This window comes from Mustela lutreola, chromosome 6 (assembly GCF_030435805.1).
Source record: "Mustela lutreola isolate mMusLut2 chromosome 6, mMusLut2.pri, whole genome shotgun sequence".
In the NCBI taxonomy this organism is placed as follows: Eukaryota; Metazoa; Chordata; class Mammalia; order Carnivora; family Mustelidae; genus Mustela; species Mustela lutreola.
Genome location: NC_081295.1, coordinates 2,664,035 through 2,683,069, shown reverse-complemented (window position 1 = coordinate 2,683,069; position 19,035 = coordinate 2,664,035). Strand labels below are relative to the sequence as shown.

Genomic DNA, 19,035 nt, shown 5'->3' with positions numbered 1-19,035 from the left:
CCTTTCCCCAGATCCCCAAAGGATCCCCCTGGCCCCCGACACTTGCAGGGCCCCCTGGTCCTCGGGCTGCAGGTCAGGACACACCCGCCACGGTCGCCGCCCAGATCCAGGAAGTGGCCCGAAGCCCCGTGGTTACAGCAGACTGGCCCGAGCTCACACACATCACTCCAGACGCCATCACGTCCAGGGTCTCCGGAGATGTGTGTAAAAGCCTTCCAAACAGACGCCTGCAGCCTCTTCTCCGTCCGTATCCGGAGCCTCATGCCCAGCCCTGCTCCTCTCTCTCCCCATCCCCCGAAGGCCCACCGGGCCGAGCAGAGCCTCAGCTTTCCTGTTGCTCCAGCTGGAGGAGACACAGATGGAAGGCCCTAGCCTGTGCGCAGTGACACCGGTGTGCGGCCAGACCCCCGCGCTTGGTCGGTGACGGAGCCACTGACAAGCCCAGCCGGGGGGACCCAGGCTAGCTCGTTCCCCTCCTCCAACACCTCCAACGCCCGCCCTTGGCATTCAACCTCCGCTGCTCCCGCGCAGACCGCAATGTTCCGGGGATCCTGTGAGGGGCCGGCAGAAGCGACGAGCAGAGCAACACTGAGCTCTGCAGACAGCGTGGGCAGCCAGGGAGTCATGCAGCCCCCAGAGCGCACGTGTGGGCCCAGCCATGACCCGTGGCACAAACTGCTCTTGGGGACGTGGAGCGGGGAGGCGGGGTGTGCTACCCACCAGCCGCGGACCTGCATGCAAGCTGTGACCAGAGGGAGTGCAGGGTGGGGGGTGGGCCCACAGGAGGGGGCCCCTCTCACACACCCCTCCTGAGGATGTGAGTGTGGGGGAAGCGGCCTGACCTGAGCCCTCCCGTGATCAGTGAGATTCCCCACAACACCCGCCGGCCAGGGCCTGGCCTGCGCTGCACATACCGGTCCCACTCACCACAGAGGCTCCGAAGCCCACACCATATCCAGCCTCCCCTGGCCGGGGGGATGCCAGGACCAGGCTAGTCCCCTCTAGACAGAAGCTGCTCGCCACCAGCGGACGTCGCGGGTTCAGCAAGAGCAGACACCACGCCGGCCGTAGAACACGAGCTCGCCCAGACCCGAGAACACCGGCCTCTGCTGCCACAGGGGCTGGGACGGAAGGCCCACGGAGGGCCACAGGCTTTCTCCTCTGTCCCCGGGCTGCATCCCTGCCCCCAGAGAGACATCTTTACCAGAGCTCGACACTTGGCTCTGGGACCCCTGCGTGGGTGGGCGACACGGGCTTCCCCTGAGTTCTGCGTCCCCACGGTTCTACTCGGGCGCTCCGATGGGTGCCTCCCCCTGCCGGCCCAGCCCCGTCCGCTGCCCGCGAAGCATCATGTCAGGGCCTGGCTTGGCTCTTCTGCCTCAGGACACGCACCGTGGTGTGGACCACCTGGACGGACCCACCTCTCTGGCCCGGGAGGACCCCTCCCTTTGGGTTGGCTGAACCCTACACCTACCAGCAAAGCGGGATGAAAGGTCAGGAAGTCAAAGCACCCCGGTCCCCAAAACAAAGTCCCTGGTGGCACTGAAATGACAGAGACATTTCATCCTCCTCGATCTCGGGGCAAGGCTTCCGAGGCACGCACCAGGGCTGTCCAGGACCCCTCCCGGCGGGCGCCCCGGCCCACCGACCCTCAAGGGCACAGGAGGTCCAGGGCCAGGCTGTGGAGGCGCTCCTGGGGGGATGTTGTCCCCTACACCCTGAACGACACCCTTATCACGGCCTTTGCCACGACACGATGATCATCTGTAAGTGTGACTCAGGAGCACGAGGACAGAGACAGGATCTTACTCATGTTTCTACAGAAAAACTGCACAGTGCCAGGACAAAATCAATGTGCCCCCACCTGACACACGATAAATTTCACCCAGAAAATACAATTTTTCCAAGTGTGGGTTTATTTCAAAATTGTAAAGATTTATATATTATTTTTTATTACATATAATAAGCAGTTTTTAGTTTAAAGTAAAAACTTTCACATTTAAAAATTTAAAAAAAGAAAAATGTAGGCATTTTTAAAGAGCCAAAAAAGCTTGGAGCATAGGTTTATCCTTAAATATTCACATCTTAAATGCTACTTAGAAAGGATTAAAAAACTCACGAAAAATCATTTACAGTTGGCAATGATTAAAAACGCCTTATTTGGGGGGAAGGACATGTTAATGACACATAATGACTTTCACGTTACATTTAACAGTTGAATCAAACCAGTACACAGAATGGTCTTCACCCGTCGAAGCAGCTGTTTGGGGAAGTGAACAGAACAGCGACTCTCCAATGCTTTCTTGGAAGAGTGACTGATTTTCAGCTTATGAGAGAAGAACAGCATTTAATTACCGCATCCCTGGTGGGAAAAAAAAAGAGAGAAAACAATGTAACAATCGGCCTTAAATAAGACCATGTTGGAGAAAACATTCCTGCCAAGAGACAAACGCACGGTCACCTCTTTACACCCGGAGCCGCTAAACATTCCCCAACGAAAACCCTGCTGGGCATCGCCTGAACTCAGGAACCGAATCTTGAAAATAATGTTTCAGGGTCCATCGACTTTAGTTACTCTTTCCTGGCACATACGCTAACCTCAGTATAAAGAAACAGGTGCAAACACCAAAAATAACCTAACAAAAGAATTTTTAAAGAGAAATAATGAAGTGGATTTAGAAAGCAGAACGTCTGTAGCGACACCCGCAGAATTCTAAAGAAATATTCACGCTGACTCCGTCGCCTCTCACACTTTCTCGCCAACATGGCTTGTTTCAACTATGACTCGTTTCCATTCGCTAGAAGTCACTCTCTGTATACGGGTTGTTAGAAGCAGGCGCCGACGAACCAGGAATTCTGAGCACATTCTGTGTGCGGCCCCCAAAGGCAGGGGTGGCGCGTGGCTTTGGGCAGCCGCGGCTTCGAGCTCAGGCTCGCCGGGCGGGACATCGCTTCTAGGCGACCCTTCCCGGAGCGGAGAGGCGGCAGCGCAGCTCCCAGCTGGGGTCCTGAGGACAGACTGGCCCGCAGCTCCCAGCCGGGGCGGCCCGCAGTCCCTCGCTCCACAGCCTGCCCGCCGGGAGCGGACCGTGTCTGCTTGTCCTCCCTGAAAGCCCGCATCCAGCAGAACCGGCCACCGGAGATGGGGTAAAAACGGAATTTCTACAGTCTCCTTCCTTGTTCACATGAGGCATACAATTTTGCTGTTTCCTATGTAACCTGTTTCCAGATTTTAGAAAGAAATGAAGCTGTTCCTCAACAGAGTTTTCTTCTGGACTGGTCAGGTGTAAGACTACGGTGAGTTTGTTTTTCTTCCACAACTGAATGAGGACGTTTCCCGGGAGGAATGCAACAAGACGGCGATTCCTCTTGACGCAGCAAGTGTGTTTCTGCCGGTTTAAACGCCTCCGTATCCCATGTCGTCTGCTCACTTTATCTTTAAGGCAGAATTTGTTTTGCTGGTGTCTCTACGTCCCGCGTCCTGAGTGCGTGTGTCATGGAACCATCAGCAATTTCCTACCTGCAAAGGCCCAGGTGGCAAAAACAGCCCCCAGCCGCCTGCTGCACGCGTTCCCAGTGGCCTCACCGTATGGCAGACTACTACTCATCTTACTTAAAAAATAATTTCTTTGGGGGAAAAAAGTCAAAGTTCACAAAAAAAACAGCCTTTACATCACATTTTAATGTGCATCTGCTAAATCCGTGTATTTGTGCAGAGACTATTAGAGGACCAGAAGCAGCAGCCTCACCTTGCATACGGGATGTAGGACAGGCTGTACCTGCAAGAAAAGTTCACAGATGTTGAGACCGTCTGCACACCGTTCCTCTGAGAGCCAAGGGACCCTACTGCCACACCACAGAAAATACAGCTACTGGATACTGTGCGGCAATCCTCCCAGTAGGACCCCAGACCCCCAGACAGGCAGGAACCGCACTGGCCAGGCAGGAACAGCATCAACCAGGCACGGATTAAAGATGCAAATGACTGTGCCCCACACCCCACCTCCTGCACTAACCCTCCGGGCCCCTGCCGCCTACTGAAGTCTGAGCTGGGGATACTAGAAATGACCCTGGTTTTGTTTTAGTAAAAACCGTAAGATACCTGGGGATAAACTACATTCTCCCTCAGGGAGTAAGGTCATTAAGTACCACTGAGGCAATAGAAAAACCAACATATTACAGAAAAAGCCACAGAATCTGGCTGAAACCAGCCACGGTTCACGGAAACAGCAAGCCCACAGGTGCAGAAGCACATGCGGCCCCCGACAGGGCCCCAGCCATCGGTGGAGGGAGACCCGGGGCCAGAGCAGAGACTGCTCTCAGGGGGACGGAAGACGGCCACTCGGGGGGAATGGGCGCACTCTTGGTGAGAGCAGACAATGAGCTCTAGTGAGAAGGGGACGGACTCCAGAAACGCCTGAGTCAGGAAGGACACGGAGGCGTGTGGGGCGGGGCTCATCCGATTCGAGCCCCCTGCACTGGGCCCCTGACGCAGTGGGACTGGGTGCTTGCCTGAGCGGCACGTGAGCAGGGCGCAGGGGTGCCACAGAGGGCCCGTGGGAGGCAGCCGGGGACACGTGTGCAGCAGGATCTACAGCTCCTGCAGCGGACTTCCCGAGCCACCTAAACGTGGATTTTTTTTTTTTTTTTTCCAATAAATACCTGGGGAACTTTTTTGTGGGGGATTTGCAACCATTTGGAAAACCTCGCAGATGAACCACATGGCCTAGGAAGCCCTGAATGAGTTACGAAGCAGGCCTGGCTGAGAATGCAGTGCGTAAGACAGAGAACACGGGCTGCTCGGCCTGGAGTCACCAGCAGCCTCTCCGTGGGGGGCTCTGGGCAGTCAAAGCTTACACACAGGTGTTCCACGAGGCGGGGGACCAGCCCCTCAGCCCCGAGGTGAACAGCTGACCGTCCTCACTGATGAGTCCGATGGGACCGCGCCAGGTGTGACAGGTCCCCAGTTAGCAGAAGGAAATCGACTCTGTAAGTACTCAGCCGTACGGCGCAAAGGGAACAGTCACCAGCGTCGTCCAGGGCTGCTCCCGGGACAGCCTCCCTTCTAAGGACTCACATGGCATCGGCATCGCCTACACCCCTCACCGTTTCTCTCCCACGTACCCAGCAGGCAGCAAGCGCATCACGGTGTAAGCGAGCCGGCCCAGCAGCCCCACCAAGGTGACCCCCACCCCTCCACAGCCCTGGCTCCGGCAACTGATGGGTGACCGGCGAGTCCCCAGGGACACAGCACAGATCTCACCCATCTGACCTCGAGGGAGGCCCAGCCTCCAGGGCGCAGCCTTCACCCGGGACAGCCTCCCGACGTCCCCAGGCTCAAAGCCTTGAACAAACAGCTCATCACCGCTTAGGGAACGTTAACGCTCGCACCAGGGAGACTTACCAGGTCATGGACAAGAACTGCAATATGCAGAATAATAAGGCCAGGCCCTTTCTGTGCCACTAGCAACAGCAAAAACAGAGAAAGACAAGTTAAGAGTTTTTAAAAATATTTTTCGCAAGTTCAATTTCTCCCCTTCAAAATGCAGACAATGGCTTCGTTTACTTTAAGTTTTGGTACAACAGTTTTTTGGCATTTTTTTAAGATATTTTTATTTGGGTGCGTGGGTGGCTCCGTTGTGAAGCGTCGGTCTTTGGCTCAGGTCATGATCCTGGGGTCGTGGGATCGAGTCCCGCACGGGTCTCCCTGCTCAGCGGGGCGTCTGCTGCTCCTTCTCCTTCTGACACTCCCCCTGCTCGAGCTCTCACTTTCTCTCATTCTCTCTCAACTAAATAAATCTTTATTTTAATTAGATTTCATTTAAATTTAATTAAGTTCAAATTAAAATTAAAATTTAATTAAATTTTAAGTTTAAAATTTAATTAAATTTTAAAATCTCTGTTTTAAATTACCTCGAGTCCCCGAGGTAACTGTGGGGGGGGGGCGCATTAGGGCCCCGTGTCCAGGTCGGCCGCACCCCCCCCAGCAACAGTCAGGGCCACTGTCCTCGGCGGGGCTTCCGGGCATCACTCCTGCTCTCGCTCCTGGAGCTCGTTCCGGAAGCAAAGCTGCGCTACTGCAATCTCCCGGAATAACGTAAAATGAACAGTTTCTGCGTTAAAGTGGCCGGTCTCTGGGATTCCTTGTCCATTTGTATTTCTGTGTGTTCACCTCTTTATCGTCCACTGCCTACCAAACAATAGGCGGTTAGACCACCCCTGAGCCAGGCATCAGCGCCCCACACGGGCGTACGAGTACAGGTTAAGAGCGTTCTTTGGCGAAATCGTTGAGAAATGAGGTAGAAGCACTGTCACATAATGCAAGCTTAGTCCTCACATCCCCCAAATTAACACTTTTGATGGAACAGTCCTAAGACATGTGCTACACTACTCTTCTCTGAGGCGCGCGGTTTCTTGATAGCTCAGAACCACTGCAAATCCCTGCGGGAAGCAGACGGGGCGGGAGGTTCCTACAAGGACGACCCCGAGCCCAAGAAGCGAGCGGGACTGGATGCCGCCGTTTCCTGCTAACAAGGAGCTACCGCCCTGCCTCAGGAGGCACAAGGCTAATTTAACTTCTTGTGCCCCCCCCCTTTTAAAGTGATGTTCATCTTTTTAAAAATTAATTAAGTCATCTCCACTCCCAACGTGGGGCTCCAACTCATGACCCCGAGATCAAGCGGACGCTCTTCCAACGGAGCGAGCCAAGGGCCCCCTTTCGCCTCCTCCAGCTCATTTGTTTTGGTTTCTCATTAGCTTCAACATCTTGTGACTCAAAACGCACTCCGGCACCCCAGCATCCTCTGCCTCGGGGTGCAGCGCGACGCGGCCAGCGAGCACAGCAGACGCAGAAAACGCCCCCAGCAGGAGCCTCTCGGGGCCTGGGAGCGGGGAGAGCAGCTGGACCTTCTGCCCTAAAAGCGAGTCTGAACCCCCCTGTCCGCTCTGGACAGCAGGGTCACTGCCCAGTCTAGCCACGAAGCTGACGTTCCCGCACACAATCTTAGGGACCCCCCACCTCTGGGGGTTTCAGACACCAGACCCTGAGCCCCTGGGACGACGGCGTGGCGACACAGGCCCGGCGGGGGGAACTTACCCAAAGAGCAGCGCACAGGGTGAATATGAAACAGAGCTAGAGGAAAGGAGAGAAAAACAGCAAGTGAGAGCCCTTCCGAGAGCTGACCTGCACTCGCTGGCACGCGTCACGAAGCGAGGACCGAACCCAGGACACGGCCGCTCCGGCTGTACGGACTCAGGGCCGAGTCCGGGACTTCCCGTCTGGGCCGCAGCGATCCTGGGCAAACCACCAGCACCGAGTAAGTAGCCACTGATCAAACCAGCAGACGGGACGTTTGAGGACGGAGACCAGCTGCTGGTTTTTCACTTCTTTTAAGTCTTATGTAACTAACATCCCATGTTCCACCAGCTTCGGGTGTACGGGACAGGGGTTCGACACTGGCACGCACGACTCGGTGCTCATCACGACAGCCCGGCTCTTCATCCCTGGATGACGGCTGTTCTGGCGAGGGCTGACGTCACTGTTTAGTGACCGAGTACTGCAACAGGCACTTAGCACAACCGGGAACACCTGGAAAATTCTACTTTATTTAACTTGACATAAGGCATCTACTGTAACGATTTTCACACCAAAGATGACACCATCACTCCATGTCCCCGTGTCCCTCCAGGAGGCAGAGGAGTGACAGCAACGGTGACAAGCAGGAGGCTGACAGGCACAGGCCTGCGTGACATAGCAGCCCTGACCCTCTGGGTGATCAATCAGTCGTCTGCTCTCACCTTCACTTCTCTGCTCTTGAAAATGAGGACGGCGTCCGCCGAGCTGCTCTAGAGCGCGACGGCGGTGAGCGGATCAGAACCTGTCGTGGGCCCACGTGAGGGGGGCACTGAGAAGACAGGCAGGTGCCAGTCGCCGCGTCACTGTCCGACTTGGCACGAGTTACGTCAGCAGCAAACCTGAGCACGCAGGACACTCGGCTGGAAACGTCATGACTCAGGCCACCACCAAAGTTACGTCCTGTTAACACTTAATGGTCTCTCCTGGGAAACAGTCTGTGTTTCTGAATGTCTGACGGCCTTCCCAATCGTCTGCTTATCTGCGTAGAGAACGTCACTAAGACGGCTTCCAGGAGATCCGGAACAAAGCCCATCTCCACAAACCCCGAGTAAAATACAAACGTCTCCTCGTCTAACAGCACTGGCTTCGGTAACCCACACAAAGCTGAATACTAATATGCTGCTATGCATGTGAATACAGGAAATGAAAAATAACTGGAAAAATTAGAAAAACGGTAATAAAATATGATGAAGCGGAAGAAGGACATGAATGAAGAGTCCAGCTAAAAAGGATTTATTTCCTTTCCTCTGCTGCCGAGCCTCCCACGCGTTAGGGCGGAAACCATTCCCTGACCACACATCTGCCAGCAGGAGCTGTTTCAAAGCCTCCTGGCGTTACAAGGACACACGAGCTGATGCTAACTCCTAAGTTCAAGAACGTGCTGAAGAGAAATCTTCAAGAGACACAGACAAGCCCATCAGGAGCCGGGCGCTCACTGGAGAGAGGGACACTTGCATTCCTTGGCCCACGATACCCAAAACATCAGCCAAGAACCCAGAATGCGTGACATGCAAACCTAACCACAAGCCCATGCCTGCCCCGGTTTAAACACAGATCCCGAATTTAAGAGCAAGGACCTGACGGCCACGCACGAGACCCAGCAGGTGATGAATGGCATCCTGAAAGGCATGGCTCAGGCCGCGCTGCCGGGACTACAACAGTCACACGGGGAAGGGACAGAAGCCAGACGACGGCTACCTGGATGAAGCCTAGCGTCCCTGAGAGAAGAGACGAACCGCCTCCGGGGAGCCCTGTGTCCCAGCCACCCCCTCCGAAGAGCACACAGGGGCCTCTGTCATGAGGCGCTTTCTGGGGCTGGGAAAGGACCACCTCCACGTTCAACACTCAGAGCTCCGACGGTAGGTACATGCGGCAGAAAGGAGCACTGCGCAAGTCAGTCGATGTAAGTAACGCTGGATCCTCGACTCCTGAACACACAGCCTGAGGGCAGGGTCATTACGCGCAGTAAGAGAAATTTCAGAGTACGCATGTAAGGAAGCAATCATCTGCCAGATGATAACGCAAAAACCCCTTCTCTAAGTTGAATTTTCATCATCTACTTACAAGCATAATAATTGTTGCGAGCAATCTCGTTGTCTCAAACATCTTCTTCAGCTGCTTCACGGGTCCCATCAGAAAGCAGGTACTTAAAAAAGAGAACAAAGTACGTACCATTTGAAACAAACAGGAGAACCAAGGCATGAATCTACTACTTCGGCTACATAAACATAAACCCTTTAAACAAAGGACATCTTACGTTGGTTTACTAATAACAATCTCTCACTAAATCAGTTGTATTTTTCCTTAACATTAAAAGGAAACTTTCTTTAAAACCTTAGTACTTTATGTTTTTTTAATGAAGCTCTAGGCCCAACAGGGCTTGAACTCGTGGCCCCCAGATCAAGAGTCACATGGTCTACCGACGCAGCCAGACAGAGGCCCCGGAGAGGAGCCTGACTGGGCATCCTAGGACCCACCATGGTCTCTCACAAGGTCTCCCGAGGGTGACTTCAGAGCTCCCGCTGAACGCAATGCCGAGGCCGTCCCGTGCCCACAGGTTGTCCACTCCCGATCTGAGCCCATTCAGGCACTGGCCCTCCTCACCCCTGCACGCTACTGACCGGAAAAACACTACACGACCCCCAAATAATGGTCAGGGGGAAGCCCCCAACAGCAACACGACCTAAAACCGTTGGGCTGGGCTCTGCTCCGCTGGGAGCCTGAAGGAGCAGCTCTGCAGGCTCGAGCCCAGAAAACCCCGAGCTCGGCCTTGGCTCACGCAGGTTCACCTGACTACCTCTGATCCAGAAAACTCCTGAGGAGACAGAAGGCCACCTCCGAAAACTCAGTGTACACAAACCCAGAACAACTTCTCCAGCAGACGTCAACACTCCCAAACTGGGCACCGAGATCCTCAGAGGGGGGTTCCCACGCCCCAATCCCACACGATCCGGGCAGGCTGGCGCCCCTCGCCTCTGATCTCCCTGCTCAGCACCACACCCGGAGGACCTCCAGTCTGGCCCCCGCCCTCCGAGACGGTGCTTCCCACGCAGGGACCAGAGCGCAGCCCCAGGAGCCGGGGTCTGGAGGATGGTCTGGTAGAGAGCCTGGCGGTCACCTTACTGGGCACATCACGGGGTGGTGACTCACCCTCTCTGGGCCATAAAGTGGGGGTGATAACAGCGCCCACTTCAGACACTGGAGTAGCAGACGGAAGCACTTACAAGTGCCCTGAAGGCTGGCTATTCCCCCTGTTCCCACGCCACGACGCCTCTGGCACACGGTACCGAACGAACATCGGTCTCGCGGCTCCAGAAGCCATGCCACTCGGGCGCTGTCTCCTGGAAAGGAACTGGCGCCGGCACAGCAGACCCAGAGGAGCCCGACTTCTGTACGCACCTGGCGAGCGCAGCGAGATTTCCAAAGGTATAAAACACCGCAAACAGCTTTATGCCACCAGGAAGCCACAGCAATCCGGTCCCCTGAAAGTTTTACCATTTTGAAAGTTTTACCATTGTAATAGCATAAAATATAACCACGCTACAGTAAAAACAGTAAGATCATACAATAAACTACAGTTTAAGTAAAAACGGACTAGCTGGGTCTCTACTTACATCATTTTAAAGACAGTTAATTGTCATTGTTATTTGCCAAGTGAACTCTTCTGACTGTTTTGCACGTGAGTGTCCACAACTTACCCACAGCGGAACGTTCCCTACACGTGGGCGTGCATCTCACCCTACGTAAAGTAATATTCTTTATACACCGCGAGTTCAAGTTAACACATTACAATTGCTGGCTCTGCAGCTTTCTACACACACTGATTTTTCTTAAAAAAAATTATTTTCATAACCTGTAGCCCCCCACCCCCAGTAAATGCTAATTTCGGCATCTCTGTATTGCCCTCTAGCCCTTTCTGTCCAGTGACCACGTCCCCCTGGACACAGTCCGGCAGCAGCCCGGAGTGCAGGCTGCTCGTTGGAGGACATGGGATTAGCCGGGCCGAGAACAGAAGTCATCAGGCGACAGGAGGCTGTAACTCACCAGGACAGAGAAGAAAATGCCGCATACGAAGCAGATGGCGAACCACTTCAGCCTGGTGTTGAAGCTGAGGGACGAGGCGTCCAGGACCTAAGGAAGGAAGGGGAATCAGTACGCGCCCTCCTGGCACAGTCCACTTCGCGACGTCGTGCAGCGGGAGGGCAACACCCGAGCCTGTCCGCGGAATCTGTTTGCTTGTGCCTGCTGCACGTCACATGAGAACGCTACGACCCCCCCCCTCCCAGGCTGTGAAGGGAGATGTGAGCACGACATGGGGTGAAGGACCGTCTCGGGGCACCGCTGTTCCCTCTGTCGGTGGGATGACAGGTGTGCCCACGGCTCTGTGCTCCTGGTTTCAACAGCCCTTACCTGCAGGACAGCAGACACACCCCAACATGGATGAAATGACAGACGTAGGATACATACCATAAAATACTCAACGACTAAAAAAATCAGGGGAAGATGAAACAAGATCACAAGATCAGCAAAATGTGGGGCACGGCTGAGCCTGCGTCCTGGGTGCACAGGGCTCACCACGCCACTGTCCCTACCTGAGGCCGTGCAGGAGAGGCCCCCAAGTACAGAGCCTGAGACAGGGGTTCTGATGCTTGAACTGCTCTGGGCACAAACCCTGAGGGGAGTGAGAGGAGCTGAAGGGGAAGGGGAGGGATCATGTGGTTTCAGCTGGTGTTCAGCTCGGGCCTGGGCTACCAATGCTGCCTGATGCAGGGGGCCAGCCTTCCGGAACCCACCTCCTGCCAGCTGGCCACGGGCTGTCGGCAGAGTGGGGGTGCCTGCAGGAGGGCACGGCTGTGGGCCTGAGGCGGATGCATACACCTGCCTCATGAGGGGGACCTGGGCAGCCACTGGTCGTGTCTGCCACCAGACACATAACTTCCATGTATTATAAAAAGTTCACCTAAAACCAACTCAGGAAAGCCCTAGGTACACCCTCAACCATTATTAAAAAAACAAAATATATTTTTTTTAAATGATCATTTATGCTAGAGCAACAGCATTGCTATATGCAAACTGTAACCAAATTACGTGGGCAGAGTGGAAATCACCGGGCACGCCTTCTACGTGGGCAGAGTGGAAATCACCGGGCACGCCTTCTACAGTAATCCAGACACAGCTGTGGACACACTCAGGTTTCTAATTACACTCAGGACTTATTTCCCAATGAAGCTGAAAAAGTATCAGCAATGGTCATTTCAGAAAACTAGAAATACATATTAAGAAGTTCGTATTTTAAAAAAAGAAGTTTATATCAAAACTTAATTTCTAACTTATATTACCACAAATACTTAAAAATAAGATCATGTGCTTAGAACGTATTTCAAGAATAATGAAGCAAAAACGAAATTTCTTTGCAAAGGCTCAAAAATACCTTTTGCTACATTCCTTACCTCAACCAATTAACCTGGGAATCCTTGCGCAGCATGAAAAGTAGATAAAAATAATTAAAGACTGTAAGTACAACAAATATCACTTAATGCATTTTGTTTTTTAAAATCTGCTTTGACTCACGTTCTCTTTTCCTGCAATGTCAGCTATTTAGAGCAAAACTACTGTTCCGTGTTAAACAAAGAACAGACTTGCCTATGAAAATCTCCAAATGTCACGCATTCTGACCAGGAGGAGGGCCCCTGTCGCGTCTCCACTCCACGGAGCAGCACGGACCCCGCGGACCGCTCACCGTGCAGGAGCCCGCGGCCGGCGCGCCCACGCCAGCCCCCGGGGAAGCCGGACTGGGAACCGGGCAGCGAGAGAGCAGTGATGTGGGAACCAGTTGACAAGTTCAGGTCACCCCACCGTTCCCAAGCTCACTGCTGGTTTTCGAGAGCCAGTTGGTGCTTCTCTCGGACTGCTCACGTACAGACTTGTAGGTGTTCCCTCTTATTACCATCTTCCAAGTGATGATCGCCAAAAGGCAACAAGTTATTTCCATTTGTAAAAACGCAATATTCAACCCACAAGCAAATGACTCGCCTTGTGGTTTGCCTGCTGTCCAGGACATAGAAACAAACCAGATTCCCTACCTCGCGCCGGGAAGAGCGCGCCGAGCGCGCCAGAACGGAGCCCGAGGAGCCCGGACGGCCCGCCCCCTGCAGCAGAAGCATTTGGGTGCGCCTTTCTGGCCCAAGCACCGTCAGGAAGGAGCCCAGCAAAACCAGCAACTGTGCTGACTTCGTAAAGGTCGTCTCAAAGAAGAAATACGCATGGACGCAGGCACCAAGGACTCATTTGTTATCAAGGCAGAGGCAGCGGGTGCCTGGCTAGCTCCGTCCGTTAAACATCTGACCTGCTTTCGGCTCAGGTCCTGATCTCAGGGTTGTGGGATCGAGCCCCACGCCGGGCTCTGCGCTAGCGGGGAGTCTGTCGAGACTCTCTTCCCCTGCCTCGGCCCCTCCCCCTGCTCGCCTGCTCACTTACTCGCTCTCAAAATAAATAAAAATCTTCAAAAGTAACTAGAGGCCGCCTGGGTAGCTCAGCTGGTTTAACATCTGCCTTCGGCTCAGGTCATGACCCCACAGGGTTCTGGGATCAAGTCTCGCATTGGATTCCCTGCTTAGCGGGGAGCCTGCTTCTTCTCCCTCTGCCTGCCACTCCCCCTGCTTATGCTCTCTCAAATAAATAATAAAATCTTGAAAATAAATAAGTAAAAATAATTAGAAAAACTAAACAAAGGAAGAGGAAGCAAAAAGCAAGCCTCCGGTCAGCAGGAGAGACCCTGCCCTTCTCCGGCGCCCTCTCCCTGCTGCCGTGAACGGCACTCCCGGGGAGCCAGAACACGACTGATGAAAAAAATATTAGTTAGAAAACATCTCCGCAGCAGCAGCAGCATTACGGACGAGAGAATGACCCCGTGGCCCGGCGGACACTCGCGTCTCTCCTAGAGCTGGAGAAGCCAGGAGAGCCCCCGATCACACGGCGGCAGCTGTCTCGGCAGAGCCTTGCTCCGCAGCCGCCAGCACTTGGATAGCGGGAACGCGGTGGGCCTTCAGCTACCGAACACCACGACCGCGGTCCTCGCTCAACGGGACGGTGGTGTCGAGAGAGGTAATGACCAGCGACCAGGAGCTCCGGGAGCAGATGCGCACAGACGCTCTCCCGTGGGATGGTCGCCCCACCACCTCGGTGCCCGGCTGACTCGGTGTCCTCTGTGACCCGCAGGCCCTCCTCCCTCCCGTCCCCTACTGCTCTCCTGTCACGTGCTCTCACTTGCGACCTCCGCAGACAGGTCCTACCCCAGATCCTGGCAGAGTCTTGGATGACTCCAACACCCACACGGACAGCCGGGCCTTCTGCTCTTCGTCCCTCATCTCCACGGGCTCTGCCGTCCACCACACTCAGTGACCCGGGCCACTCACACTCCCCGAAATCACCCCATGCCCAAACTTCGAGCTGCTGCTCTTGGGCCTTGATGTCCCCCTGGTGGCACGCGGATCCAACGGCTCGTGCCTGGACTGCCCTGCAGCCTCGGGGTCCACCGGTCCTTCTCTCCTTTCGGCTGAAACACAAGCTCCATCGACGCAGACATGTAGACCCCCTTCTGCTGCATCCACCTGGCCCAACGCCACGACTCGAGCCCGCGTCCTCCGGGCGGCAGCACGGGGGATCGTAACCAGGTCATCGCCACCTCCCCACAGGCCCTGACAACGCTTGCCTGGCGACCCGCCACGGGGGCCCGACCGGCACCGGCAGGCACCCGCCTTCTTCCTCCACAGCCCATGAGCTATTTCAAACCCCCGGGCGTAGCCCTGACAGTCTCTGTGCGCGCAGCGTCCCTCCTCCGCCCCGAAAACACAGACCCCTGACGCGGCCGTGCCCACGGCTCACTTCCAGCAACCCCCGAGCCCCGCGCAAGCCCCTCTGCCCTTCCTTCCCGCGCATGTCCGCAGAGGGGCTGAGCTCAGTGCGCCCTAGAGCCCAGCCCCCCGACCTTCTCAGGGAACACGCAGTATCCCCTACTCTGCCGTCTCCAGAGTGACCCCCATTCTCTCCCTGAGACCGCCCCCACCAACCTGCCCGCGCCATCACGCCTCTTCCAGCTTAAAGAAAAAGCTCACTTGATTTCAGCCTCGGGCCTCCGCTCACTCATCGCTCAGCAAACACTGCGGTGCTCCTGGGGCCTGTCCTCGGGGCTGAGTCGTCCGGCCCTCCGCGGGCCCTCCTCCCTGACTCAGGCTCCATCAACCTGCCCGACCCTTGGGTGGGGGGCTCCCCCGACAGGAAGCGCACCGCCAACTGGGCCCAGAGCCCGGGGGCAAACGGCACAGAGGGAAGCCAGCCTCCCCTCGCGTCCGGCCTCTTGCTCCTCCGGCCACGGAAAGCAGTCCGAGGCACAACTGGCCCTGCCATTTTGGCCGACTGCTTTTTTTCTCTTAAGATTTTACTGACTTCCTTATTTGAGAGAAAGCGAGAGAGCACGAGTGGGCACACAAGCAGGGGGAAGGGCAGAGGGAAAAATCACAGGCAGACGCCCTGCGGAGCAGGGAGCCCAACACGGGGCTCGAACCCAACATCCCAGGACCCTAACATGAGCCTAAGTCAGACGCTTAACAGACTGAGCCACCTGGGCGCCCCAACCCATTGCTTTAAATCAGCTGCTCTGACCCTGACTGCCGGCAGCTGAGTGGGACGCTGGTGACACAGCTGCGAGCGTGGTAAGGTGACTGTCCTCACACCTGTGAATGCCCAATTCTAGCACCTCAGGAGCCATGTGTGCACAGGGAGGACTTCAGCAGGTCCGAGCGTGGAGGGCAGGGCGGGAGGGGCCCCCGAAGCTGGATCTGGAGGCTTGCTAAAGGCCTCTGCGGAGGTGCCTCGAAGAGACAGCCGACAGAAGTGGGGACATCAGAGGGACAGCGCCCTCTCCTCCCGTGACACCAATCTCCCCTTAGGTCTCCTGGTTCCTCTCACACTCCAGAAACCGCCTGGTCACCCTTGTCGGATCCCGGCGAGAAAGAGCGCACCCAGGTTAAAGCCCAGTAGGCAAACCTTGGGAGCCAGGTTGGGGCAGCCCAGAAAAGAGAAACGGCTAAGGCGGAGGCAGCTGAGCAGAGCGTGGTTGTCCCGGGGGGACAGGGGTTGAGGCGGGGAGGCATGCAGAGGGCTGGGGTGCCTCGAGCAGAGTCTGGACCTTACACCAAGGGCTCGGGAAGCCACGTGACGGATCTAGATCCTTCCACACCCGGCTCCTTCTCTCCCTCCTTCCGTCTTCCCAGACACCTCACAAGGAGAGACCCTCCAACTCGCTGTTCTGCCTCTTCCCTGGCCAAGTCCCCAGAGCGGGATGGAGCAGTCCCAGATCTCAGATGCATCTGGCCACCACCGTCTCCCACCTCCCCTGCTGCCCTGAGCCAACCGTCCAGGCCTCTAAACCCTACCTCGTGTATGTCCTGCCACACTCGTAGGATGTCATCTGAAGGCCACCAGCAAGCTCCCTACATCCTCACTCTCTGCCCTGACAGGTCCCCGCCTCCCCTCTCTGCACTCCGGCGTCCTGAGACCGCTGGGGACAGGAAGTGGCTAGGTGAACGCCCCCCTCACTACTGTTTCCGATCCGTTCCTCGGCCCCAGAAATAGCTGCCTCCAGGACCCTGCCATCACACCAGGCCCCCTGCGACTCCCCCTCCCTGCGGTCACCACCATCCCCTAGGTCACCGCCTTCACCGCCCCCCTCCCAGATCACACGTCTTGCTCTTCTAAGGGTTTGCGTCCGGCTCACTCGCATCCCTCCACTCCTGTCTAACTGTAGGTCGTTTCGCCACTGGAGGAAGAAGCCGTCTAAACGACAGGACTCCTGGTTCCTCACCCTCTGTCCTCGGGCGATCTCCGCACCGTCCACCAACCACCAAGCCCCTTATCTACAGCAAGACATGCGCCACCATCTCAACACCCTCCACGATCTCGGTTTCAAGCATCCCCCTTTCCGACCACCACCTCCTACCCTCCTGCATGCCTAGTTACCCACCCCACCGATGTCACCACGCACTCACTCTCCCTCCGCACCCCCGCACCCCTGCTGCCCTCCTATAATCACTCCTGCGTATATCCTCAGCTTCTTTGCCCTCTGCCCCCTCATGCGGTCACTGGGCGGCATCCAAACCCTGGTTAAATCCAACTCTGCCAGCCCTGCCTGCACTCCTGCTGCCGAGCAGGACCCCCACTCCAAGGTCAGGACCATTACCCACACTGGGGCTCTGTGCTGCCAACAGTCCCGGGCTGCCCCAGTCCATCCACTCCCCTGCCTATTCTCTCCAACTACCTTCGCACGTTCTTCCTGAACTTCAACGCTCACCCCCCACCCAAACCTCCACCTGGCAACTTCACGTCCCATTTCAGTGAGGACAGAATCCTCTCGTGCTCCAAGGACAGGATCTGCAGCCGCGGGCTCTCTCCCCGCTCCTCCCACGGGTCCACAGGCCCCGGCCATCCACCTGCCCAAGCATGGCCAGCCCTTCTCGGGTGCAGCCGACCCCCTCTCCGGGGATCTTCCCAACCGCCCCTGGACGGCCCTCCAGCCAAGATCCCCCCTCCTGCCTGCACCACCAGCCTCCCGTCTTCTGGGCTACTCTCGACAGCCTTCTCCCCTCCGGACTGTGGGCTCAACAAAAGGGACACTCTCCCCTTCACGTACCCCAGGCTTCGAGCTGCTCCGTGCAACAGAACTTCCTGCAATGAAACGTCCCACTCGTGTCCCGTCCTATGCAGCAACCATGAACACACGTGCCTGCCGGACACCTGAGATGCGGCTGGTGTGACCAAGAAAGGAATTTCGAATCTTACTTTCAATGAGTTTAAAGGGTAAGCGGCCGCACGCGCTCCGGCGCTGCCCTGGAGAGCGCGACCCAGCGAGTCGGGAGCTGCGGGGCCATCCCCGCCCGCACGGGCGCCTCTCCCGTCCTATTAGCGGACCGTGCGGGACCACGACCACCCGCGCGACCGCTCCCCCCGGCCCCGAAAGCAGTTCCTGTGGTGCAGCGCTCGGTAAACAGGACCCCGGCGCGGCCGCGGGGAGGGGCGCGTCCGGGCCTCCGCAAGCCCGGCGCTCAGCGCTCCGCTCCGGGGCCGCCAGGGGAGCGCCGCCGGCGAGCACCCGCGGGCAGGCTCCCGCCCCGCCGCGCCTCGGGGGAAGGGCACTGGGGCGAAGCGGCTGCTCGGCGCGGAACCCGCTGCCGGGGCTGCGAGCCCGAGCAGCCTCCGCCTCGCCCGTGACCCCCGCCCCCGGCCGCCGTCTCCGACAGGCCCTGCGGCGCCGCCTTCCCCGCGCGCCGCGACCCGGAGCCCGGACGCCGGCCTCCCGCGGCTGCAGAGCCCGGCGCCGCGCAGAGCCCCCGGAGAGCCCCGGGGCCCCGAGGGCCGGAGGCCGACGCGGGGTGCGGCGGGGGCTTCTGCGGACCCCACGGAGACCCGGAGCGCCCCAGCGCGCCCCGCCCGGCCCCGCCGCGGCCGCTACCTGCGCCGTCAGGCCCTGCTCCTCGTCGTCCTGGCCGCTCAGGACCCGCCGCAGCTTCTCCATGGCGCTGCTCCCCGCGCACTGGCGGCCCCGCTCGCTGGACCCCGCGCCCTCCCGGAACCCGGAACCCGGCGCCCCACGTGACCGGACATCCGGGACGCCGCTTCCGGCGCCTCCCCGCAGCGCGCGCCTGCGCGTCGGGACCCCGCCGGCCGGGCCGCAGTCTGCGTGGTCAGGCTCTGCGCGGCGGGCCGCGGGCGTCGGGCTCTCGCTGCTGCGGGCGTCCTCTCGCCCGGGTCGGGACGCTCGGCTGATGCCGTAGGACGAACGCAGGTCCTCGGGCGTGGACTCCACGCTCAGTGCCGCAGACTCGGGGCCAGTGCTCCAGACCCGA

At 57.2% G+C, this 19,035-nt stretch overlaps 1 protein-coding gene across 4 annotated transcripts; it reads right to left on the bottom strand.

Annotated features, from left to right (window-relative positions):
* Nucleotides 1-1,893: 1,893 nt before the first annotated feature.
* On the bottom strand, nt 1,894-18,801 carry SFT2D1 (SFT2 domain containing 1). Of its 4 annotated transcripts, none has more exons than XM_059176564.1 (8): nt 18,642-18,797; nt 11,180-11,266; nt 10,535-10,617; nt 9,200-9,281; nt 7,097-7,132; nt 5,405-5,463; nt 3,750-3,779; nt 1,894-2,362 (listed from the first exon to the last, which is right to left on the bottom strand). In XM_059176564.1, exons 1-8 carry the CDS (start codon nt 18,702-18,704, stop codon nt 2,323-2,325), a joined length of 480 nt encoding a protein of 159 aa, XP_059032547.1. In that variant the 5' UTR covers nt 18,705-18,797; the 3' UTR covers nt 1,894-2,322. The 4 variants fall into 4 exon arrangements, 3 of the variants coding, with proteins under 3 accessions (XP_059032547.1, XP_059032550.1, XP_059032549.1); XR_009354430.1 differs by lacking the exon at nt 1,894-2,362 and adding an exon at nt 5,914-6,190 and having other exon boundaries at nt 3,744-3,779; XM_059176567.1 differs by lacking the exons at nt 3,750-3,779; nt 5,405-5,463; nt 7,097-7,132 and adding an exon at nt 17,823-17,937 and having other exon boundaries at nt 18,642-18,801.
* Between the last annotated feature and the right edge of the window lie 234 nt (nt 18,802-19,035).